Here is a 25,446-nt window from a genome sequence, read left to right as displayed (position 1 = left end):
AATTCCAACACTAGAAGAGCTACAATCAGTGTTACTATGTGAAGAACTTAGGACTCAGGCCACAAAGGTCATTTCGATCAAGAATTCATAGCTTCAGATAGAGGTAAAGGCAGAGGTAGAGCATCTCAGAGAAGTGGTAACCATCATTAAAATCAGCTTTTGCAATAGCATCAGCATTATCATCCAAGACGAAATCATTCCAATAAGATTTCAAGAAAGAGGGGATGCATCCACGAACGTGTTAAACATTCAATACAACTATTGTCATAAGTTTAGACACTATGAAAGAGATTGCCACAAGAAGCAGTACGACCAAGGTGGTCAATCCAGCAATAATCAAGGAAATTTTCGTGGAAAAGGAAATAACCGTGGTGGACATCCAAGTCATAGTCATTATGCCTCTAAATCCTCAACATCCATTACTTACATATTTGCATAGACTTCCACAACACATGCACAAAACCCACCTTCGATTTCCATTTGCAAGGCTCCACTACCTTGTTTGGACAAATAGTGCCTTAATATTGGCCCTCACTCGATAAGCATCGGCTCTCATAGTTTTCTACATTCCACAATTTTTTTGAAAAGTTTAGAAGCAAAAACTAGCTCCCTATTACTACCCATGACTGTAATTTGAATTCCTCTGAATTCCGAATTCATGAAGACCATTGAATAGTGCTAAAAAGTTAGCCCTCCATAGTACTGGCCCCCTGACCCTAAGCCAAGCTATTGGGGTAAAGGGGCTAGTAAAGAGGCAGGTGCCTTTAAAATGTTAGCAGCCCCCCCAATAGGGAGGCAGGTGCCACCGAGTACTCCTCATAGGGGAGGCGGGTGCCTTTAAAATGTCAGCATCCCCTCCAACAGGGAGCCAGGTGCCACCGAGTACTCCTTGCCAAGCTCTCCTTTCACCATTTTTTGGACGAAGAGTGCCTTAGCACTGACCCTAACCTGACTTAAGCGCAATTTTTATGGGAAGTTTCTAATGTAAAATTGCTCCCTGTTGTGTTGTTAATGAAAGGTGTTGTGCAGCCCTCCATAGCACCGGCCTCCTTACACTTGGAAAAGGTGTTCCCATGCAAAAAATGTTTACTAAAGAAAACTTGACTTTATGTTACCTCTCTTCTTCCGTCGAGCTCTAAGCTCGCATGATCAGTCTCAGACAGCATCGAGAATCCATTAGGGTTGAAGTTCTACCACCCCAGCATGCCAGGATTTCCCTTCAAACCCATACTCTCTTCGGCCCTTGGACTCCTCTCCTCCACCTCCAAATTCAGAGCACGCGCCTTGACGCATTGGGATTTGTCAGCCCCAAGCAAAAGAGCCTTTTCTGTTGCGGCTCCTGATGTGGAACACAATGAGTCTCCCTTGGATACCGCCAATATACGGAACCTGGCTGTGATCGCACATGTTGATCATGGGAAGACTACCCTCATGGACAGGCTGCTCAGGCAGTGCGGCACCTCGTTGTCGCAGGAGCGTACGATGGATTCGATTTCTTTAGAGCGGGAGCGCGGCATAACAATTGCGTCCAAGGTGCTGCTCATATCACTCTTAATTTTTAACCGTCGGGTGCTTCTGTGATAGTTCAGGAAGTAAGCAAGGATGATATGAACTAGCTATGTGAAATTAGCAACTGTCTTATCGTTTAGAAACCCGTCATCACGCACGCGTACTAAAGGTACGAAGCACAAGGAAGGTATCGCTGTTTCATCAAAGAAGGTATCGCTACTCCATTGCGTTCCCTCAGAGGCATCCTCCAACTAATGATTTTAATTTTTCAAATATTTGCGGTGCCTATTATTTATGATGAGTGGTAAAATGAGTAATGCCTAGATTTTTGGTTCGGTTATCACCCGAACTTATGTTCTACCTTGGCACACTGGACCATAAGGTCAGAGCTGTGAGAAAATTGCAGCTCGTACATCACTTGTGAGAAAATTGCAGCTCGTACATAGTGATGTTTGTGGTATGATGGGGACAGTGGCCACCATAACCTAGAGGGCATTTCTATTTTGCCACCTTTATAGATGACTTCACAAGAACACAAGATGTACCTGGGTGTTTGCTTTAAAAGAGAAATCTGAATTTTTCGATATGTACAAGCACTTTGTTGCCAAATCAATTTGATTGCAGGTTATAGACTCTCCGCTTAGATTGAGGAGGGGAGTATATGTCCAAGGCATTGACAAAATTTTTGGTTGGGAAAGACGTTAGACATTAGTGCATGGTATTATACACTCCCAAGCATAATGGAGTGACTGAACGGCAAAATAGGTTACTCATGGAGATGGGCAGATGCATGATTAAGGCAAAAGGGTTGCCACAAACCATATTTTGAACAGGTGTCCCACAAAGGCACTTAAGGGTGTGACACCTTATCAAGCTTGGTATGACCGTAACCTTGATCTGGGTTTACTTTCGTACATGGTTGTGTAGCATATGCACACGTGCCTCAAGAATTGTGTGGCAAGCTTGATGATAAGACATAAAAGTGTAAATTTTATCGGCTGAAGTATCTTGGACACATCTCAGAATACCTAAATATCTAGTGTCATGGTTGCAGCCCTGCTGGTCTTTTACAACCATTACCAATCCTTGAAGGAAGGATAGAAATTACCCAACAGAGGGTACGCACAGTGGAAGACTGATAGAATTGCCCAGGAGCTCACACAGTGTGGTGTGGGGTGTGGAATCACAAACTTCTTAACTTAATGTGCATAGATGTGCAAGCCAGTAAATAGACAATGCTCAAAGGCAAATATAGAAGCAACACTTTATATTTCTGTCCGTCCACTAAGTAGGACAGGATACTATACCAAAAGGTTCTCCTACTAGATGTCAAGCACTTCTAGATCTCTGAGCCCGCGTGCTCCACCTCGAGCATATGTAGACTCTCTGTCCAGAGTGTTCTTCTCAACCTTGCTGCCCTGAGTGTCAGCCTAAACTGCTCCAAACTGCTTGTGAATGGCTGCTCTAGATGAGGCCAAGGGGCCTCTCCTTTTATAGGGCACAAGGCCCTTGAACCAACTGACCTGGTAGGGGAATATGGGCTGACCAGACTGCCCCGACTTTGTAGTCTGTAAACCAACCTCCAGGCAGCCCTTCATTGGCCGACCTGGGGCAGCTCTCTTGGGCTGCTGCCAGGCCCTAAGGGCAGTCCATATATGGCCCTACCCTTGGGTCCTTCTAGGGCTGGATGGCTGCAACTGTTCCACCACCAACAGGCCCTTCTTGCAGGCACCCTTGCCCTGCTATGCTGCGCCATGTGCTCCTGCCCATGTCCTGCCCATACACCTTTCGTACACTGCCCTGCAGCAGCCCGTACTGATCCATACAGTGGCTGATGTCATCACGCCTTTGTTCCTGGCTGGAGATGCTGCGCAGATCTGCTCTGCTCTGTCCTTGACAGTCCCCTAGCCATTCTCTGCCAGATCTGCCCTCGAGGCAAGCTTCCTTCTGCCAGGTACTCTCCTCTCTCTGTGTGAGGTGCTGCCCATGTGGCAGCCCCCTCCCTTTCTCTTTTCTTTTGGGCATATGCTCTAGGTCTCGCTCCCCCATGCTCTCCTCATATGGGGGCTTACAGATGGGGAGGTGACCTTTCCAACAGGACCCATATAACTATGGATTTTATTACTGGTTTGCCAGTAACTTCCAAGGGATAGACTGACTAAGGAAGCCCATTTTGTACTCACAAAGAGTAAATACTCTGCTTCTATGGTGGCTCAACAATTCATGGAAAATGTGTTCAAGCTGCTGCATGGTTTGCCTCAGGAAATTGTAAGTGATCGTGTTGCCAAGTTCATGGGCTATTTTTGGCAGGAATTATTCAGCTCCATGGATACACACCTTGCTCCCGGAACAACGGACCATCCACAAACTGATGGGCAGACTGAGAGAGTTAATAGGTGGCTGGAGGAATACTTAAGGCATTTTTGTTTTGACACACAGTCTACATAGGACAAGTGGCTTCATTTGGCAGAGTTTTGCTATAATACTACAAAGCAAACTTCCATTGGCCGCTGTTGTTAGCTGTGGGAAAAGAAGCGACACCTCCATGCAAAGCGATATGGAGTGACGCCTTCACGCAGGCGCAAGTTGAAACGTGATGCAAAGCTTCTGTAAAGCAGCGCCTCACCCGTGAGCCAATCGTGGCGTAAAACCTTGCGCAGGTCACTAGTTGGAATGCTCAAGGGAATGCACAGAACAAGGAACGGGCGCGGGCGTGACAATGCGATCTGACGTCATTAGTCAAGCGCAGGATTTCGACGACGTTGCACGTGATGAGTTCGGGGTAACCGACTTGGTTACCGGCGCTAGTCAGACCTTGGTTAGTCTGCAAATGTTTGGGTCAGCAAGCAGCTGATGTGGTTGACTCGTGGCATAAGGCATGCAAATCATAGAGATGACATGGCATTTGGCTGACGTGGCAGACAGGGCAGCAGTGGCATGGCAGACACATGGCACATGCTGACATGGCAGATTTGCTGACGTGGCAGACGAGGGGGTTAATCTAACCTAATCTTGGTTAGTAACCCGGTTAAAGGTCCAGTTGGTTGGTTTAACTAGACCAGTCTGGTTAGTTTAACCAAACTGTAACCAGCTCAGTTACTCTGGTTAGTGGTCCAGTCACAGACCAACCAGACCAGAACCAGTTGGTTTGGTTAGTGTAACCAGCCAGTTACCTATCCAATTACCCCTTAAAAAGAAAAAAGAAAAAAAAGAGGGGTATTACCTGTCATTTTCTTGTCTATCAGAGACAGTTTGTACCTGTCAGAAAACAGCAGAAAAACAGAGATTTGCTGAAGTAAAATGGATGAATGCCCTTGTGTACAGAGAAGGGAAAGAGATGCATTTTGAATGCTTTTTGTAGCAGCCAGCAAAAAGGGTTTATACTTCTGGTTTATGCCTTGAGTTGACAGCTTGTTGCTGGCACAAGTCGTGAATGCAATACACCAGGTATTTTTCTTCTTGAAAACAAAGGCTGAGTGCATCCGTTACATACACCTTGTGTAAAAGTCTGCAAATCTCAGATAAGTTTCAGAGATGGCTTCGTAGCAGCATGCCCAATTATCCCATGAGGGAATGGCAGGGACTGATGACGTTCGGCAGGCAGAGAGTTTGCAGACAAATAAAGAGAATTCTTACTGAGAGCTGATTACTCGGCTAGCAGAGGCAAGAAGAGACCCCTTGTTTTGCAGGATGGTACAACATCTCTTTGAGGAAGGGCTAGAGAAGCCTCCCTTTGGAGCAAACCAAAAGGAGATGGGCAAAAAGAGATCCTTGAGTTCTACTCCTCTTTCCTCAGATGATGTATCAGGAAAGAGTAAGAAGTCTCGCTATGAGGACAGCAAAAAGAGGAAAAGAGAAGATTCTCTTTCCAAGATGTGTAATGCCTTTCTCAGCGAATTCTTGCAATGCCTTGGATAGATATTCTCCCCCTCGATCTAAATGGAGGGTCTGAACCCGGCATTCAGATTGATTTTCAACCAAGGCCGCAAAGTATTTGACCACATTGCAAACTTCGGACTGAACATAGACCCAAGTAAAACATGTCAAGTCATGTATGAATGTTACATAATAAAGACGACCTCCGAGAGGTAGAGTGCGCATGGGTCCACAAACATCTATACTTGACGATCTGTAATTTATGTGTATGCCGGACTGCACCATTCTTGGGAAAGGAAAAATGATGCATTTTACCCAAAATACAGCCCCCACATATTTTGTTTGGAGGGATCTCCAAACGAGGCAAGGCATCAACCTTATTAAGCTTCTACAATAACATAATTTGCACGCCCAAACCTAGCATGCCATAACTCTGCATCTTGCATGGCAGCAGTAGAAGCCACAAAAGCTGAACATGCTCTTTTCTCATATGCATCAAGCTGAAATAACCCGTGACATAATGTACTGGTGAAGACCAAGTCATAATTTCTCTCCTTGTCATGGGCCGTACGTTGATCATTCTCAAAGATAACCTGGTAACCTCTTTGAGACAAACAAGAGACAGAAAACAAATTCTTCTTAGTCCCAAGGACATACAAAACATGCTGGATCCACGAGACTGAAAGATCTCCAATTGGATAAGAGGAATCGTTGGCAAAAGAAATTGACTTGCAAACAAGTGCAATGGATAACTCATCAAAGAAAGATTTATGTGAGATGATATGGCGGGAAGCACAACTATCAAAGTACCACATCTGATCCGTCTCATTCATGTTGAAAATGTGTGATTCCCAAGAAACATCACAGCTGCAAGTAAAGAAGGCCCAATCATGCTCAACAAAATGAACATCATCGGAACCTGCATAATAAGTTGAGTCTAAAACTGCCATACTAGACTCTTTCTTCTTCTCTTTTGCAAGCCTCTTGGGGCATTCAGTGATGTGATGACCAAGCTATTTGCAGTAATGGCACGTGCCTTTCTTGAAAGGATTTGAGACATCGTTTTTATCTTTCTAAAGTGCATGTGCATGTCCAGAATCATTGCTAGAGGCATGACTTGGTTGAACTTTCCTTTTGCCCTTATCCTTTGCTGTAAAAGCATACTCCCCACTACGAAAACGTGACGCCATATTCTTTCGCATTTGCTCATTTGCAACAAGAGTGCTACCAACTCTTGAAAAGTGAGGCGATTCTGACTCCCTGGCATCGAAAGGTTTTGAGACATATGAAAAGAAAGATAAGGCTCCGGTAAGGAGTTCAAAGTAATGGTAACAAGTTGTTAGTCTAGAATGACCTCATCAAAGAGTTTCTCTCGTAAATCTTGAATCCTAGTGACATGTTTCTGCATAGCGTCATCCTCATCCATGTGCACGCTATTAAGCTCTCTGCGCAAATATGAGACTCTTGCCCCATTACGAGCTTGATACATATTTTCCAAAATATCCCGCGCACTTAATACGAGGGACAATAAACCTCTTGATATTTAGTAAATCCAAGACAAGGCTTGAGCATTATGTTTATCCCAGCTCCTTTGCTCAGGAGTATCACTTGTAGGTGCTTGCCCAGCCGGGGCCGCTTGTTGTCCTTGTCGCCTATGACTTGCACCACCACCACGACCCTCCCTCCCCCTCCCTTTGTTGTCGAGGAGATTTGGTGCTATGGGACTGGGATGGGTCTCATCACCTGTAACATAATCATAAAACTTCCAAGAGGATTGTTGGTGCCATCCAACTGATCCTCTTGGGCAAGCAATTGAAAGACATCATTTGGATTTTGTTGTGCCATCTAAGCAAACAAAAAGAGGCAAAGAAATATCAACAAAGTTCACGTGTTGTGAACACTACCAAAGCTTGTGTGTGGCTTTAGGATGCCCCTCAATATACCAGAAAGATCCCGTGTTGGGATATGTGCTTCAATCTCAGAATTCCCGTGAAAAACCAGCCAAAGCTTGGCTTAACAAGGCATAAACTCAAGTGAATGCTCATTGCTTGATTGTACCTGCAGAGGCAAATCGAGTGGCACGAGGGCCAACAAAGACAAGCAATGGAGAGGGAAATGAAGTGCTTCAGTAGTTGCTTAAGAGCTGGGGGGAATCCCCACTTTATAGCCTAGAAGCCTTTTCATGTGCAACCGTCTTGGCTGCCTATAGTTTGGCCACCAAGTCTGACTGTACAGTCAGCCGTATGGCCAAACTGATGCCTTCCAGTTGATTGCCAATGTTAGCCAGTTCTTGGGGCCTCTAGTTGGCCTTGTAGATGGACTATTGATTTTCCCAATAGCCAATTGGCTATCCCATTGGGTCATGAGGTTGGGCATCGACTAACCCAACGCGTTTGCAGATGTATTATGTGCTAGATCACTTTTACCACCTCACCAAGAGTGGTGAAAACAGTAGAATTGAGTTGTTTTATGTGTGCGGACACTTTTGCTGTTGTGCTCCTTGCTTTTGATATATGTCATAAAAGTCTCAATGCTAGATTTATATTGGAAATGCAATCATGTGGGAGGCGTAGCAGAGGACAGCAGGTAGGTGTTGGCTGGCAAAACGGGAGTCTGAGTATGTCTTTGAGGATCCTAATACATACCCAAACAATATTCGTGGATAACCTCCACTGGTTTATGAATCTGTGCATAGGAAATTTACGAATTTGGCTTGTTTAAATGTTACTAGGGCCTCAAGGTATGCTGGTCTCATTGAAAGGCACAGTTGAACAATTCAGTGGCTCAAGCTGAACCCTTGGCAAGAATGTTTTAGAAGTTGTCCTTGCAAAGGATAATTATTGGAGTTAATCAAAGGTTTGGAACAAGAAAGAAAGAAAGATGTATTAACGTCTGCGGGAGGCCTGGCAGGCCTGGGCTTATGAGACAAATGCAAAGCCAAAAGGTAACAAGCCACTAAGGACTGAAGCAAAGGGCTCACTAAGGATGGCAATTGATGGCCGTGTTTGATTGCGATTGTAAAGGAGATGGAACACGAAAGTAGGGAGTCCGGTAGCCTGTGAGCCAGCGAAAGTTCTGCTGTTTATGTGTCTGTGGGGGACACACAAGGATATCACAGAATCTGCTGTATGGATGTCATATCATTTCTCCAGAATGATCCAGGTGACTTATCAGATGTTTGCAGTGCAATGGATATTTAGCTTTGGCTTCTGTGTGTCATACACTACATACAGCTGCTGTCCCTCAGTTGGCTCATGTGGACTTTTGCTCTTCGTTATTCTTATAGCTTCTGAGCTCCTCAGTGGACAGCTGGCATAGATTTCTTTGGGGCTTGTGTCTCCTGGTTCTTGTTGAATTGAACATTTTGTTTGCTTAATAGATTTCTATTCAAAGATATTTGGGGGGTGGGATCTTGAGTGCAGAGGCACTTAAAACAGCCGCGCACTCCTCATCTGACTCCAGTATGTGCGAAGACTTGGGGATAGAGCGGGCTCTTCATTTGCAGCCTTGTAGGCTGCCTACAGACTTTATCACACGATAATACGGAATGTTTACTGCTCGGTAATTTTGGCTATTGTGCTGAGGGTTTTGCAAACAGTAGAATTGAGTCATATTAACTGTGCATGTTTGTCCCTTAGGTTTTGGAATATGTCTTATTACCCTGAAACATATTGGAAATGCACTGAGGTGGTTGAACTGAACATTTGTGATTGCAGTATACTTCAATGGCTTGGGGCGGAGTGGATTTAAATGTGGTGGACACACCAGGTCATGCTGATTTTGGAGGAGAGGTAATATTGCATTCCTTGATTGTAATCATATGTGTGTTGCCTACTGAATATTTTGCCTACCTTGGACCTGGCAGAAGCAAAATGTCGTGAACATGAGGGCAGTGCATAGAAATTCTGCATGTCAGTTTTTCCAAATAGTATTTACAATTTACTTTTCGTGCAACTCTTTTGGTGGTTCAAACTTCAGCATTCTGATGACTTTCATAGGACAATCATACGTTTACACCTGTATTCAATGCCGTCTTTGCACCCTGTGACTTTCTTGAGCATTTCTTCTTATTTTGACATTTTAGCATTAAAATATGAAGCTGACCATGAAGAATGACATGTTGGCAGGTAGAAAGAGTGGTCGGCATGGTTGACGGCGCTATTCTAGTGGTGGATGCAGGAGAAGGTCCCCTTGCACAAACAAAGTTTGTTGTGGCTAAGGCTCTCAAGTTTGGATTACGCCCTATTCTTTTGCTAAATAAAGTGGACCGTCCCAATGGTATGCTTTCATCACCTTTTTTGTTGCTGTTTGTAGTTTCCAGACTGCCTCACTACAGCTTTGAGTCACTATTGTTGTTGTGATGGTAGTAACTTCATGCTGTTTTGATGACAATTCAATCTTTTGGTGCAATTACTGTTGTGTAATTGAGGCAAAAGAGGTAGAGGTGGTCAAACGGAAACCTGCGAAGGCAACGGTTTCAGCCGCTCTCATGGAGTAGCAGCAGAGAGCCAGTAAGGCTCTCAACATCAGAGTCCGTGGCATTCCACGCACCGAGGCTACACCGATGAACGATGCAACTGCATTTGTGGCCACTACTCTTGGGGTAGCTGAGCACATGATTGAGAGGGCATGGTGGTGGGGAGAGACCCCAATCAAGAGCAGCCCTTTATCATCCGATTCCATGATGCTTAGGCACGACTCTTAGTGACACGACCGAGCACTCCTGAAACCTCTGATTTGCAAGCAAACACAAGAACACACCAATGTGAGGAATCTGAGCAGGCTGCTCACCACCCAACCATGACATCTACGGGATGCGATCCCGAATCAAGAGATGTCCTCTCCGAGCCACGAGCTGAGCTATTGGCACGAACTCCCAACCAGATCCTAACCAGCTTGGTGTCCCATACCACCAGGTGGCGCTGTGAAGCCTGGGATCTGCTGCTGGGCCTTGTGGGAGAGTTATGGGATCTAGAACAAAGACTTACAGGATCTGGATTCAAAAGCGGATTTCACAAGTAACCAGAACCTGAAGCTGCGGTATTTCTGTACCTCTTTCTGCATAATTTCTGAATTTCTTATCATTATGGTGATTTTTCTCATTTTTGGAAAGATTGTGCCTTGTATTCTTGCAAGAATTGTTCACAACGTGGTCACAGGAAGAAGTATTGTCCATTTCTCTTGTGCTCCCATCGGCTCCCTGAAAACTGAACCTCTGGGCCCCTTATATAGACTCGGGCCCCACGCGCCAAAAATAGCGAAGACCCCTAACTGGTTCGTACCCTTGCCACTCAACCCGAGAATCAAGCCTGCCTAACTCTAAGCCTCCCCAGGCTACCTGAGCTAGTCTTGTGTATCTAGTACACGTCGGATACCAATCCGTGCACATGACATACTTCCCCTCCTCTAAGAACTCACTCCTGAGTTCGCTAAAAAAGCCGAGAACGTCCTTTGGAGGTTCTGTAATGTCTCCCATGTTGCATCCTCCTCAACATGATCCTTCCACTTGATCTTGTATTCAGTGATAGTTCTATTACGAATCTGTCTATCTCGAAATTCAAGAATATACTCAGGTTCGTGTGAAATAAAAGTCAAATGTGTAACTTCTATTATTTCTTGAGGAGAAACAATTTGATCATCCGCACTCAGTAACTCTTTCAGTCTACTGACATGAAATACTGGATGTACTTTAACATCAGGAGGCAATTCTAGTTTATATGCAACAGGTCAAATTTGTTTAATAACCTTGAACGGACCACAGTATCTGGGGAATAACCAAACCAGTACTTAGGCTCTTGGATTCCTTGGGAATTCGCAAATATACCATCGTTCCTTCAGAGAACTCTCTAGGTGAACGATGTCTATTAGCATAAAATCTGTCCCGATCTTGGGCACTTCTAATAGAATCTTTGGCAAACTGCAACATTTCTTGCATGTCTTGCAAGAAGGTCTTTGCAGCATCATTTTGGATTCCCTTTAACCCAACCATAATTAGGTTAAAACCCGTACATAAGCATAAAAGGACTATAACCATTACTAGAATGCTTCGCACTGTTATAAGCAAATTCTATCATAGGTAGATAATCTTTCCATGAAGAGCGGAACAAATCGTTCATCATTTGCTGGAAGGTGGCAGGAGCATTGGTCAAACCAAAAGATAATACGAGAAACTCGTAGTGGCCATACCTAGTTCGGAATGCGGTTCTATCAATGTGTTTAGCATAGATACAGATTTGATGATAACCCGTACGCAAATCAATCTTAGTGAAATACTTTGCTCCGGCCAAACGGTCTATTAAATCATCGGAACGAGGAAGAGGGTATCGATTCTTAATTGTCACTTTATTCAAGCGTTTATAATCTATACACATTCTTCACGAAGTATCTTTCTTCTTTCTTAGGAGGACAGGTGCTCCCCAAGGTGATTTACTTGGGTGAATATAGCCCATATGCAGATAATCTTGTAGCTGTGAAGCTAACTCATCCTCCTCAAGCTGGCTTATCCTATAACGTGGAACACTAGTAGGTTGAGTCCCACGGACTAAATCTATGCGACGGTCTACTGCCCGTGCTGGAGGTAAACCTCCCGGTAGTTGAGCAGGGAATACATCCATGAAATCATTTAACAACGTTCTCAATTCACGGTGTTTAAACACACTTAAATCATTTTTGTTATTAACAGAGACAACAAATGAAGAAAGCGAAATCAAAACACACTGATACACATCATAATGAGAAGTGTTTAATATATTCCGAAGCTACATCGCAGATACAATAGGTCCCTGAGAAGAGGGAATATTATCACACTGAATACAAAATTGGGTGTCCTTATCCAAAAAAGAAAGAGTATGTTCTATCCGAATGTCATGGGTTTTAAACCACTCTATTCCGATTAACAAGTCCACATGCTCCAAGTGCATGACATAGCACGTAAGAGCCGCTGTGTAGTCTTGAATCCGGATAGAAAGCGCTTCAATCTTGCGATCCCAAAACTGCTTCCCAGCTGTAAGCTGCAGCTCATAGGTGTGATCGCTAGGTATCGTGGACAGCCCCATCTTCTGCATAAGTTTGTAATTAATAAAGTTGTGAGAGCTGCTCGGTTCAAAGAGAATGTGAACTCTTTGGTCCCTCACTTCTCCATAAACTCGGAAAAGATCATGGGAACCAAACAACGAATTATTAAAAGTGCAATTACAAGAAAGTGGGCAGATAATAACATTTACAGAAATGCCCGTCATCGAAACTTGATTAGCTCCCTTAGCTTTGGTACCTGGACCTGCATGGAGCTTTGGTCCCGGCGCTTGCTTTTGGTTCTTGTGCTTAGGACAATCATTCCTAGTGTGGCCCTGCTCCTCGCATATGAAGCAACGTCCTTCTTTCTTTAGCTTCAGGGTACGAAGGAAACGGGCACGACCATTCTTCACCTGAGTCGAATGGTTCTTGGAGGCATTGTCTATAGACTTCGACTCCTCGGTACCAGTGGTAGACTGGAAGAACTCCCTCTTGTTCTTCCCACCCGTGTCGGCAACTGTGGCTCCCTTTGCGCTGGCCATGGTATCATCATAGATGCGCCATGACCGCTTGCAAAGTGGTACACTTGTTGTTCTTGATTTGTAACTTGTATGAGTCAGGCAAACCATCCACAAATAAACCTAACAAGGTCACTGGATCCATCTTTGTAGCTCTGGTCTACAAATCTCGAAACCTCTGAAGATAAACCTCAAAAGTCAGATTCAGCTTGGACATATCGAGGGCTTTGAGCTTGTCTATCTTATCGTAATCTTCCTCCTCCTTCAGAAACTCTTTCCTGAAGACCCCTTCAAATTATCCATGTTGGAAGAACCATCCTGCAAATTACCATGCAAAACTAGCAGGGAATAAACATCCTGCAAATAACAAAGCAGCCTAGAAAGAGGAGACTCCCCAATTTCTGGCTGTTATAATTATTCATACTAATATTACTGCTTTCTACCAAAGGAAAACAAATCTCCTAGCGCGTGTGGCTGTCCTTTTTCACTTCTTGTGCTCCCATAGGTTGTTTCCGTTTACGATTGGGGCAATCTTTGGCCTGATGGCCCTCTTCTTTGCAAAGGAAACACTTTCCAGCTTCAAATAGGGCTTGACGTTCCTTAGGAGACAATCTCTCTCTGGTATTGGGCTTACTATCAAGTCGCTGGTCCACATCAAACTTGACTTTGGTCGTCTTGGCAAATTTCTTTTTCGTGAAAGACTCATCATGCTGCTTCCCTTTGAACCCTGGAGTCATCCCTTGCATGAGAGCATAGGCTGTAGTAGCATTCTCAATCAGCTGAGAGATGTTGGAGACCTTTGTCTTGGTGCAATAGTCACGAAGCTCCTTTGGCAGCCCACAACAATACTTTTCCACCTGCTCAGACAATGATACGGTCCTATACGAGCTGGCTGGCAATAAGGCCTCCCAGAACTTTTTGTTATACTCTTCAAGATTCTTATAGTTTGCGGCATCCAGCTTATGCCATGCTGTCATTATATCCACTTCAAAAGTGGTAGTGAGCCAAGCAGATGAGAAAACTTGCTTGAACTCAACCCAAGTGTTAGGGGCTTTACGCTGCAAATGCAAATTGGTCCACCATTGGAGTGCGTTACCCTTCAAGAAGGTGGCTGCCTTTCGTACCTTGGAAAACTCTGTGAAATGACCACCGGAATAGGGTGCATCAAACTGTTGCACAAATGTCAGAGCCTTCAATTTGTCCTGCATCCCATTGAAGGTTTCAAACTTCACAGCTGCCCCTCCCTCCTTATAATCTTTCAGCTTACCTTTGGGAGTAAGATTATCATAAACTGGGGGCTGTAAATATGGTGGAGGCATCGTGGATCCCATATTCTGTACCATATCGCCTGTGCCCATGGTGGGGTTGACCATTCCAGATCCCATTCCTTGCATCTGTGGCACACTCCAAGTGTTGCTTATCATTCCTGGCATCCCTGTCTGCATACCGGGCTGCATCCCTATGTTTGCATACATCATATTGGCATTTGCAGGGGGCATTCCACCCTCCATATGCTGCTGCAAATTCTGCATTCCTGACTGGAAACTACCCAAGTATGTACCAAACATACTAAGCCCTTCGGTGTGCTGTCCCACCATTGACTGAAAAAGTGATCCTCTGCCAAAATATCCTGGATGCTTCATGGGCTGAGAGAGGACTTGCTGTCCTTGATTAACTGAATGAAAAGTATTGGCATTACCTGCTACAGGGGTGACTGTGGGCATCTCTGGTGGCTGTCCACTGAAAGATACACTCAGAGTGAAAGATACACGCCTCTGAGTCTTCTTATGCTTTGTTTGCTTCTTCTCAGCTGTCCTTTTGCTTCCAGGGGGAGTATTACTACCAGGAGAAGCTTGCATAATCTCCATGAAAGTCTGTTGCAGCTGTGACAGGGCTCCCACTGCACTTTGCATTCGTAACTGAAAAAGGGCATTGGGATCAAGCTCCTCTGCCTCATCTACCTCGTCCTGCGAATCCTCAGTGGCATGCTCGGGAGAAACATGCTGTCCCTGATCATTTTGCTCTTCTTCACCCTCAACTGGTATTGCGCTCCTCCTCAAAGCTCTCTGCTTCCTGCTTGGAGATAGTCAGTGATCTCTCGCGGTGCGACATGATTGTTGATGATATGGCTGTAACAAAGATGCAATGGGGATTTCTTCACCCAACACTCCCAAGGCTCACCTCTGTAGGAAGATGGTGATATCCCGGCAATGGAACCACTGAAACCGGCCTTCAGTTTCCTAAAGGGCAGTAGACCATAACTTGCATTGCATATTCATTATTCACAGTCACATTGCATCATTTCTAACCACTTAACTTTAAACAATACCACTTAGAAACAACTTGAGAAATAACTGGATGGAGGCTAGAGTGCCCCTGCTCAATGAAACCAAGTATAAGACACCACACTGGCCCCAAACACTTGGCACCCCTTCTGGTATTTATTTATTTCTTTAGGAATGAAATCGGTACATACAACAAGGGCTCACCCTTGTGCTCTGCCCCACGGGTTATTCCACTGTCCAAGCCAAACCTTGGCTATAACCTGCATTCCATCCTAGTGCACACACTAGTACCCAAGTGCCAAGGCAAAGCTAAGGCATTCACCATTTGTCCATGACCAATTGTAAAGGTATCCGAGCATTTCACAAAGACTGTAACCAACTGTTACTGACAAGGCATCCAGACACTTCCCAAAATGCTCAAGCAGCCTCAAGGATTCCAAATGCAATACACTGCCCCTCTGGAACTCTCCCAGGCACACTCTCTGTAACTGAGTGTCTGCTTAAGCCTGTAAGGTCCAGAGGAAGCTCCAAACAACAAATGGAGCAACAACAAGCTTCCAAAAACCACCAAATGCAATCACATGAAAGGGATAGCGACAAGAGAACTCAAACCAAAAAATGCAATCACATGAAAGGGATAGCGACAAGAGAACTCAAACCAGCTTCAACTGTCTTCAATCTAGCTCCGAAACACCTCTAGAAGCAACACATCCAGTGTTGAGGCCAGCAGGAGGAACTGGCAGCTAGGAGAGGGGAAAGAAGAGAGGGATAACGGGCTGGAATCTGAGATGGAATAGAGCAAGAGAATCACGGGCAGGAAAGGGAAGCTGAGCAGGCCGTACAGCAAGGGAAAGGGGCCGCACAACAGTGAATAAGCGTCCGTACAGCAGCCTTTGGAATCCGTGCAGCAGCAGCATTAATGACGTCTGTACAGCCAGCAAATAAACGTCCGTACAGCCAGCAAAATCACTCGTACTAGCATGAAAATAATCCGTACAGTCTGCCTTGGATCCCGTACAACAGCACGTGAAAAGTCCGTACAATCAGCCTAGAAAAGCGTGCATCCGTCCGTACAGCCAGCAATAAAGACCTCATACAACAGCGTTGAAAGGACCGTACAGCAGGTACATACTCCTTCAATGCAGTTCTTGCAGTCTGTACAGCCTCGAGATGTGTGCAGGCCAAGAAATGCAAGGAGTCAAGTCTTCCTTGGAATTCGTACGGCGTGCCCCTTCACCTCGGGATGCGTGAAGAAAGAATAATCCAAATAGAAAACGTACCTTAGCCTTGGAAGGAGAGGAAGAGGGTAGGTATGCATGAGGGAATGCCACGTGGCCCCCTCATTAAAGCTCTAACCCTTGCAACCAATGAAACATTGATTTCCTTGGGCCTAACTTTAAGACCCGTCTAAACCTTGCCTTGCCCCTAGCAAGTAGGCATAGTGTGTGCACCTAGGGACTTCTGGGAAGTGTCTCTTCCCCTAGGCTAGCCCCCTAAGCCAAAGTTAGTCACGGTTTATAACTTCACGTCCCCGTGACAGAACGCGTGAACAGTGCTAGTCAAAAGTGTGGGTGTAGTCTGAATCCCTTGGAGTTGCTATGTCAACCTGTTTGATTCATGTTAACCTGCTCAAACTTTCCATCAAGAGTAGTGGTGAATTCACTGAAGGCTTTCTTCGTAATTAGATCATCGTAGAGACCCTGGTCATCCTCCGCATGGTAGTTCATATCTTGATCTCCCATCGCAAGTGCGGGGTTTACTGAATCAGCCATATCTGAAACCTGATCTAAACTTAGAGAAGTGACAGGTGGGATCGTAGCTTGAAGGAGAGTGGAGCAGAAGAAAAAACTGTCCGGATAGGAGGTGACGAAAGAGAAGAGAGGCTGGGCGATGAAAGAGGTACAAAGCTGACGATCAGCTCGAGTGAGTGAACCTTGAGACTCCCGCTGCTGGCCCCGCTGTTGGTTGTGCTGTACGGAAGTTCGCTGCAAGCCGTAACTAGGTGACAAAATCCGCCAGGGGTGTGGAGGTGTTGAGGCAGAACTTGTTAGAATTATAGATATAATTCAGCAGTGACCAATGTAATTTAATAAGCTAGTTAGGGGCACTTTTCCCTCTTTAAGAGGGTTTTCCTCCTAACCGCAGTCAGTTCACTAACTATGGTTAGTGACTACTAAGGTTTTGTCACTAGGACAAAACCTTATCACTCACTCATTGTGTTGTACTCTTTACACTCTTCTATTGCAACTAAGCTTTCAGCTTCCAAGCTTTCAGCTCTCACTCTCTTGCTCTCTCTCACTCTCCATTCTCTCACATTTGGTATCAGAGCATTTGATCCCTCTCCCTGCTTCTTCCCCGTTTAGCTCCAGCCTATAGCCTGCGCTCCTGCTGCTACATCTCGCCCGTACAGTCCGTATGACTGTACGGAACCTGCACTTGGTCCCTCCACGTCCGTACCTGCCGTGCTGCTCCAGCTGCATCCGTACCTTTCGTATAGCTCGCAGAGGTTGTCCGTACATCGCGTTCGTATTTTACCATACCTGTCGTACCGTACAGTCCGCACAGGTAGCAGAGGTCGTCCGTACAGCTCGTTGTCAGACTGTACGGTTTGCCGTACAGTGCCGTACAGCTCGCCGCCACCAGCCGTACAGCTAGCTGTCTTCTTCCGTACTGTCAGCCGTACAGCACTTCCGTACTGTCAGCCGTACAACACTTCCGTACAGTACTTCCGTACTGGACCTGCTTTCGTACAGCAGGTAGCCCTTTGATTTCGTACAGGAGAAATTCGCAGGTGATCTTTGGCAGGCACATTTTGCAGACAGCCATTGTTTGGCTCAGTTTTTTGGGAGTACATTTGGGGCATTTTGTTTGTTGCAGACACTGCAATCATTTTGTAGCTTCGGAGCTACACTTGGAGCAAACATTGCAGATTTGGTCTGAAATTTGGGGCTTTCTGCTGAAATTGCAAAATTTGGGGCTTTCTGTACTTTTGCCCCTTTCTGGTTGCAATTTCAAGCTCGAAATTTGGGGCTTTCAGTTCTGCAGTACAATTTCTTGAAGAAATTTGGGGATTTTGTAATTACACTGCAATCTCGTAGTGAAATTTAGGGCTTTTGCAGACAGAGTGCAATTCTTGCAACATTTGGGGCTTCTGATCTATTTGCCCCTTTCCGGTTGCAATTTCAGGCCTATTTTGGGGCTTTTGTGTTGGGAGAGCAATTTCTAAAGTTTTCAGTTCATACTGCCTTTCTTGGAGTGTTTTGCAGCACTTTTGGCAGATTCTGGAGAGTTTTTGATGCTTGGACAGATTTCTGAGTTGCATTTACAGCCAGTGCTTGGCTGTGTTTTTTGGGAGTTGTGCATTTCATTCCCAGTAAGGGAATTCAGTTTTGTATCTGCTTAAATCTCTTTCTCAGATATGGCCCAGCAAAATCAGAATGACTTCCAGTTCGGTGGTCTTTCACAGGAAGACAAGTTGGATGGTACCAACTACTCCCTCTGGAGATTTATGGTACGCAATATTCTGATTTCTCGCAATTTATGGGATTATGTGAATGGGGGTGAGATCCGACCAGCAGGTATGGCACCTAATACCCCTCCTCAGCAAGGAGGTGGAAGAGGTCGTGCACAAGGGGCAGCTGCAGAACAAGTTGTTGGTGCAGCTATAGCCACTACTCCAGATCAGAAGAGATGGGATTCATGGGATGCCTTAGCTTTGTCATGCATCTCTCTTTCAGTGAAAAGATTTATCATTCCGCATATCCGGTCGTCTAAGACCTCCAAGGCAGCGTGGGATATTTTAGAAAGCATGTATGCAGCCCGGAATGATGCAAGGGTATCTTTCTTGAAAAGAGAGTTAAGTAATACACATATGGAAGAGGGTATCTTTCTTGAAAAGAGAGTTAAGTAATACACATATGGAAGAGGGTGACTCCATGTCAGTCCACCTCACAAAGCTACAGGATCTCAGAGAGCAATTGTTAAATATAGATGAAATTATTCCTGATTCAGAGATGATTACAATCGCTCTGAATTCTCTTCCTGAGTCTTATCTCAGCTTTCATACTTATCATTGAGGGGGGGTGCAAATTCTCTCACTTTTCATGAGTTGATAGGACTTCTGCTTCAGGATGAGCAGACCAGGAAAAACTTGGCTTCACGTGCAGGTGAACAAGCCATGCTCTCAAAGTTTAAATAAAAAACAAAGGGACAGGCAAAGACATCAGTAAATCAGCCTTCCAGTGGGTCAGGACAGCCTTCACAAAAGGCTAAAAATGATGCAAGTAAGCCCAAGAAGAAGGGTTTTTGTCACTATTGCAAAAAGCCAGGTCATCACATTGCAGAATGCAGGAAAAGGCTTGCAAAAGAGAAGAAAAACAGCTCCGGTATGGTTGTTTCAGATTCAGCTCCTCATGCATCTGACAGTGGGGATGCTGCAGCCAACTTTGTTGGACAGGATTATGCCTTTTTATCTTGCATTTCAGATTCTAGGCTGGCTGCTCCAGATGCTCGGGATAGTACAACCACTTGCAGTGATGATACATATGCATTTTTGACTTGCAGTTATGACTCTTCTACGGATGCATCTGCTTTCAGTGTCAATGAAACACTGAACACTTGGTATTTTGACAGCGGTGCATCCAAGCACATCACTTCTAGGAAGTGTCTTTTTACTTCCTTGCATCCACCTCCCGTTGGTAAGAAAGTCACTTGTGCCAACAACTCATCATATTCAATACGTGGCACAGGAGATGTTGAGCTCATTGCCATTGATGGCTCAATTTTCAGACTTTCAGATGTCTTATATGTGCCTGGTATAACCAAAAATCTTCTTTCAGTGTCCACTCTTAACAGAGCTGGATTTCAGGTAATCTTTGAGGATGACAAATGTGCTGTTCGAGACAAGGAAGATGACTATGCCTTAAGGTTATCTGGTACTCTGCTGTGTGGGCTTTTTCAGCTTGATCTTTTTGAGAAAAGAGCAGCCCATGCTCTTGCAGTTTCTACCCCTACATCTGCCATGCAAAATGCAGAGTTATGGCATGCCCGATATGGCCACATGCATTACAACAGCTTGATGACACTTAAGAAGTATTCCATGGTTGATGCATTGCCACCTCTTGAGATACCTCCTCACATGCCTGTGAAGGGTGCATTTTAGGCAAGATGCATAGATTCCCCTTCAAGAAGGATGGTTCAATTAAAGTTGTCCGCAAATTACAGCTTATACATAGTGATGGCTGTGGTCCCATGAGGACTCCATCGTTGGGTGGTCATCTCTACTTCGTTACATTTATTGATGATTACTCTAATTTCACTTGGGTTTTTGGGCTGTGTTTCTTTTTGGGTAAATCTTGCATTTCCCGGCTGAGCAAGAAACAATCTACAGTGGCTACCTCATCATGTGAAGCTGAGTACAGGGCAGCTTTCACAGGAACAGTTGAATGTGTCTGGCTGCGACGTCTATTTGCTTATCTTCATCTGTCTTTGGAGGGTCCTTTTCCAATTCTCACTGATAGTCAGAGTGCCATTGCAGTGGCAAAGAATCCAGTGTTTCTGCTCGCACGAAGCACATTGAGGTTCACTATCACTATGTCAGAGAGAAGTTGCATGCAGGAGAGATCAGTATGATCTTTGTGTCCACACATGACAACGCTGCAGATATTTTCACCAAAGCACTACCACGTGAAAAGTTTGAGGCATTTCGCAGTGCCCTGAACTTATATCCGTTTGGTGATTGATCAGCCTTGTACATGACATTGGCACTGCAGGGGGGTGTTAGAATTATAGATATAATTCAGCAGTGACCAATGTAATTTAATAAGCTAGTTAGGGGCACTTTTCCCTCTTTAAGAGGTTTTTCCCCCTAACCGCAGTTAGTTCACTAACTATGGTTAGTGACTACTAAGGTTTTGTCACTAGGACAAAACCTTATCACTCACTCATTGTGTTGTACTCTTTACACTCTTCTATTGCAACTAAGCTTTCAGCTTCCAAGCTTTCAGCTCTCACTCTCTTGCTCTCTCTCACTCTCCATTCTCTCACAGAACTATGGTCTTGCCAGGCTATAACATAGAAGGTACAGCTTTTAGAATAAGAAAGCCCACCCTCCCAAATTTAGAGGGTTGGTGCTTTTTTTAGCATCCAGCCTCCCCGAATAGCAGCCTGGCCGCAATCTTGCTCCAGCCTGTGGCGCACCCCTCTACACTCTCCTGCAAGTGTCACCTAATCACTGCGCAGCCGTGACCGTACACGGGATCCCCTGGGGTTCCCCTCAACCCATCGCCTGCCTAGCGGCCCCTCTCACGCCTCTCCTACAATCCTCTCCACTCTCTCCTAGCTACACGTCACACTCTCTCTCACCTAACCCCACTTATCAGCCTCGAATTCACCCTCTCTCTCTTCTTCCTTCCTTCTTTCCCTAAACTTAATCACTTCACTTAATCGATGAACCAACAGACACTTGCAGGGTTTGAGCACGAATTTCGAAATTAGGGCATACCTGGAGAAAAAATCGTCCAAAATTCTTGCAACAGAAGTTCCTACCTCAGGAGTTGGCTCTGATACCAACTGACACGACCCAGCATTCGTGAAACCTCTGATCTGCAAGCAAACACAAGAACACACGAATGTGAGGAATCTGAGCAGGTTGCTCACCACCCAACCATGACATCTACGGGATGCGATCCCGAATCAGGAGATGTCCCCTCCGAGCCACGAGCTGAGCTACTGGCACGAACTCCCAACCAGATCCTAACCAGCCCGGTGTCCCATACCACCAGGTGGTGCTGTGAAGCCTGGGATCTGCTGTTGGGCCTTGGGCTACGCTATCCGTGACTCAATCCAGGATCAGACCTAGCACCTGGGAACGAGACTTGCTCCCATCGGCTCCGTGAGAACTGAACCTCTGGGCCCCTTATATAGACTCGGGCCCCAAGCGCCAAAAATAGCGAAGATCCCTAACTGGTTCGTACCCTTGCCACTCAACCCGAGAATCAAGCCTGCCTAACTCTAAGCCTCCCCAGGCTACCTGAGCTAGTCTTGTGTACCCAGTACACGTTAGATGCCAATCCGTGTGTTGGGGTAAAGGCATATTGCCACCCCTTTATTAAAGTTATGACACCTATGACTGCAGTCATAGGGTGAAAACCTAATCCTAATAAAACCTAATGAGTTTGTGGTGTGGCTCATCACTTCACACCCGCACATTTGGTCTCTCTCTCTCACTCTCTCCCCCTTTGCTCTTCTCCCTGCTTACTCTCCTCTCAACTGGTATCAGAGCCAGCCTCACTCCCTTCCAGCCCCACTCTCCTCTCTACCCTTCCCCTTGCCTCTTGGGCTTCGTGCCCTTAGCATTGCACAGGGCAGCTGCCAGTGTGCATCGCGGGCCAGCAGGATAGCAGCGCAAGCAGCTGTAGCAGGGCGGCGCGGGACATCTGCAGCAGGGCGGGGCATCGCGCGGTCGAGGGCGGCGCCGAGCAGCGCACGCGTGAGCAGATCTGTGCATCGCGCGTCACGCCGTACAGTCGTACGGACGTCCGTACATCCGTACGGACACCGTACTTTTTTCTTCGTCTGGTACCTTCGACTGCCGTACGGACACGCGTCGGCCGTACAGCAGTACGGACAGTCGTCTGCAACAGTACGGATCGCCGTACGAACTGTGCAGGGAGTTGCTTCCGAATTTTTGCGTTAGGGAGGTGCATTTTTTGGTTTGGATCTGCGTCAGAGGAGTGCATTTCGAACTCTATCCTTGGATTTGTACCCTGCTCAGGTACAGCGAGGAGATCTTGGTCTTACCCGAGGTGCATTGCATTGCATGAAGTACATCAAGTACTTTTTCAGTTATTTTCTTCGTGGAGGACTTGTGCACAGATATCGGGATTTATGCATCTGACAGAGGATATATGCTTTTACTGGGTTTGAATCTCAGTTTACAAGTGAGCAGATCATAGGGCTTTTGCCCGGCAGTTGATGCTTTGTATGCCTTGAGGTAGTGTGGTGCCAGAGTGCACACATTTGTCTCGATTTTCGCAGCGTGGAGGTGACATTTTCTTGCAGGTCACATTTCTTGTGCAACACTCAGAGAACCTCAGTTGAGCCACGCTTGGCCAGGGCGCATTGAGTTTACTCGGTCCCTAACTGTCCATCGTTGACAGTGCTCAAAAGGTTCCTCATTGAGTGTTTGTACGTTGGGATCTGTGTATGTCATTTCTACACAGGGCAGTATATGCATTACACTGTTAGTTGATTTTGTCAGAAAGATTTTCACATTGTATGCTACCTCAGTGTTGAGGTGTTCTTCACTTGGTTCAGGTCTCAGATCAAGGGGCTTTTTCCCAGATTTTGTTTGAGAGCACTTGGGTTACTGACAGAGATCTTCAGATGCATTTTATCCCCTTGGCAGAAGGGTGATTGCTTGGGATTTATCCCATTTTCTGTTGCAGGTTTTGTGACAGGCTGAAGTGTCTGTTTTTTTTTTTTGGTGTATCCCAAGTGGTTTATGCATATTAAATCAGTGCAGTATCTCATCTGAGGTGGGAGAAGTGATCAGGTCAGCAGTGTTTGTGCTTTGTCAGCTGATGATGCACTGTTAAAGCACTTGTGGAGCAACTGCAGCATTCTGAAATTACTGTTCTTTCTTGAGAAATCAGAATTTTATGCCTATTTGAGCACGGTATAGTGTGTCAGAAGGTACAGTAACTGGAGGAAATTTACTGTTTTGCTGCAGATTCTCTTGACAGTAAAAAATCAGCACTATTGTGAGTGCTCCTGACTCTTTATAGAGCAGGTTTTTTCTGAGAAATCAGAACTTTATTCAGTCATTTTTGACTTACAGGGAGACAGGAACTTTCCTTATCTGATATGGCATCAGGGGGAAGTGAATCTTCAATTCTGAACATAAAGAAATTGGAAGGAGCACACAACTATGCATTATGGGCAGAACAGTGTTTGAATGTACTTCTGTTAAAGAAGATTTCTAAGCCCATAAGGCTGAAGGGTGTCAAGCCATCTGACATGGCAGCTGATGACTGGGAGGAGCTTGATTTGTCCGCAAGGGCAGCTATCATGCTTACTATTTCTGATACCCTTGTGTTCAATGTTCAGGCTGAAAAGACCTCTTATGGTCTATGGCACAGACTAGAAGAATTGTATGCCCAAAAGAGTTCAGCTAGTAAGGTTTATTGGTTGAAGAAGCTGGTTGATCTTCGCATGAAGGAAGGTACACCTATGACCTCACACTTGAGTGAGTTCAATGCCATCTTTACACAACTTATTGCACAGGGACTGAACCTTGATGAGGAGTTCAAGGCTACTTTCTTGTTGTGTACCCTCCCTGAGAGTTGGGACACTTTCAAGACCACCCTGTCAAATTCAAATGTCATTCTTATGTATGCTGATGTGGAGAGCTCTCTCCTTAAGGAGGAGATGAGCAGGAAAAATAATGCGGGCAGCAAGTCTTCAAATGCTTTGCAGGTACAGGATAGAGGCAGGACTCAGCAGAAGGGGAGATCTGCTAGTAAGTCCAAATCCCGCAGTCAGTCCCGTGGCAAAAAGGATATTGAATGCTTTTATTGTGGCAAGAAGGGACATGTGAAGTCTAAGTGCTTCAAGTTTATACGGGATCAGAAAGCCAAGAAGGCTGAGGCAAAGGATGCAGGCAGTGGAAGCAAAGGCAAAGGCAAGGCCAAGGTAGATGACTTGGATGCAGTGAATGTTGCAGCAGAAGACAGTGAAAGTGACAGGCATGATGTTTTATGCTCTTCTGCTGTAATTGCACATACATTGGTTATTGATGGCCATGACATGCACACCTGGCTCTTGGATTCAGGTGCTTCTTTTCATGTTACGCCTCATAGGGAGTGGTTTACTTTCTACACAAGTACTCATGGAGTTGTTCACCTTGGGAACAACTATGCATGTCAGATTGCAGGGATTGGCATTATACAGATAGTATTCCCTGATGGACGCATATTTATGCTTGATGGTGTTCGCCATGTGCCGCAAATCAAGAAAAATCTGATTAGCACTGGCTTGTTGGATGACAATGGTTACCACACCACATTTGGGGATTCCAAATGGGTGATTACTGATGGCCAGGTTGTAGTGGCTGAGGGTTATAAGAGTGATACCTTGTACCCTCTTTATGTTTCCAGTGTAGGTAATCATGTTGTTGCCATAACCGAGCTGCCGAAGGTTTCATTGTGGCATAGCCGGTTGGGACACATGTCCGTTAAAGGAATGCA

General features: G+C 45.4%; 1 protein-coding gene across 2 annotated transcripts in view; it reads left to right on the top strand.

The window, feature by feature from the left end:
* The first annotated feature begins 1,081 nt into the window (after window positions 1–1,081).
* EMB2785 (elongation factor family protein) overlaps window positions 1,082–25,446 on the top strand; it is a 130,645-nt gene continuing 106,280 nt past the window's right edge. The window contains exons 1-3 of one of the 2 annotated variants that reach the window (XM_087374776.1): window positions 1,082–1,533; window positions 9,102–9,176; window positions 9,513–9,663. In XM_087374776.1, coding sequence (XP_087230902.1) covers window positions 1,204–1,533; window positions 9,102–9,176; window positions 9,513–9,663 — 556 coding nt within the window. In that variant the 5' untranslated portion in view covers window positions 1,082–1,203. The remainder of the gene's footprint in view (window positions 1,534–9,101; window positions 9,177–9,512; window positions 9,664–25,446) is intronic. The other variant, XM_087374775.1, reaches the window with a different exon arrangement.

Source organism: Dipteris shenzhenensis, chromosome 5, assembly GCF_047967505.1.
Source record: "Dipteris shenzhenensis isolate YYH24624 ecotype China chromosome 5, Dip_SZ_1.0, whole genome shotgun sequence".
NCBI lineage: Eukaryota > Viridiplantae > Streptophyta > Polypodiopsida > Gleicheniales > Dipteridaceae > Dipteris > Dipteris shenzhenensis.
Note: the sequence above shows the minus strand (reverse complement) of the source record. Positions and strands in the feature narration are given on the sequence as shown.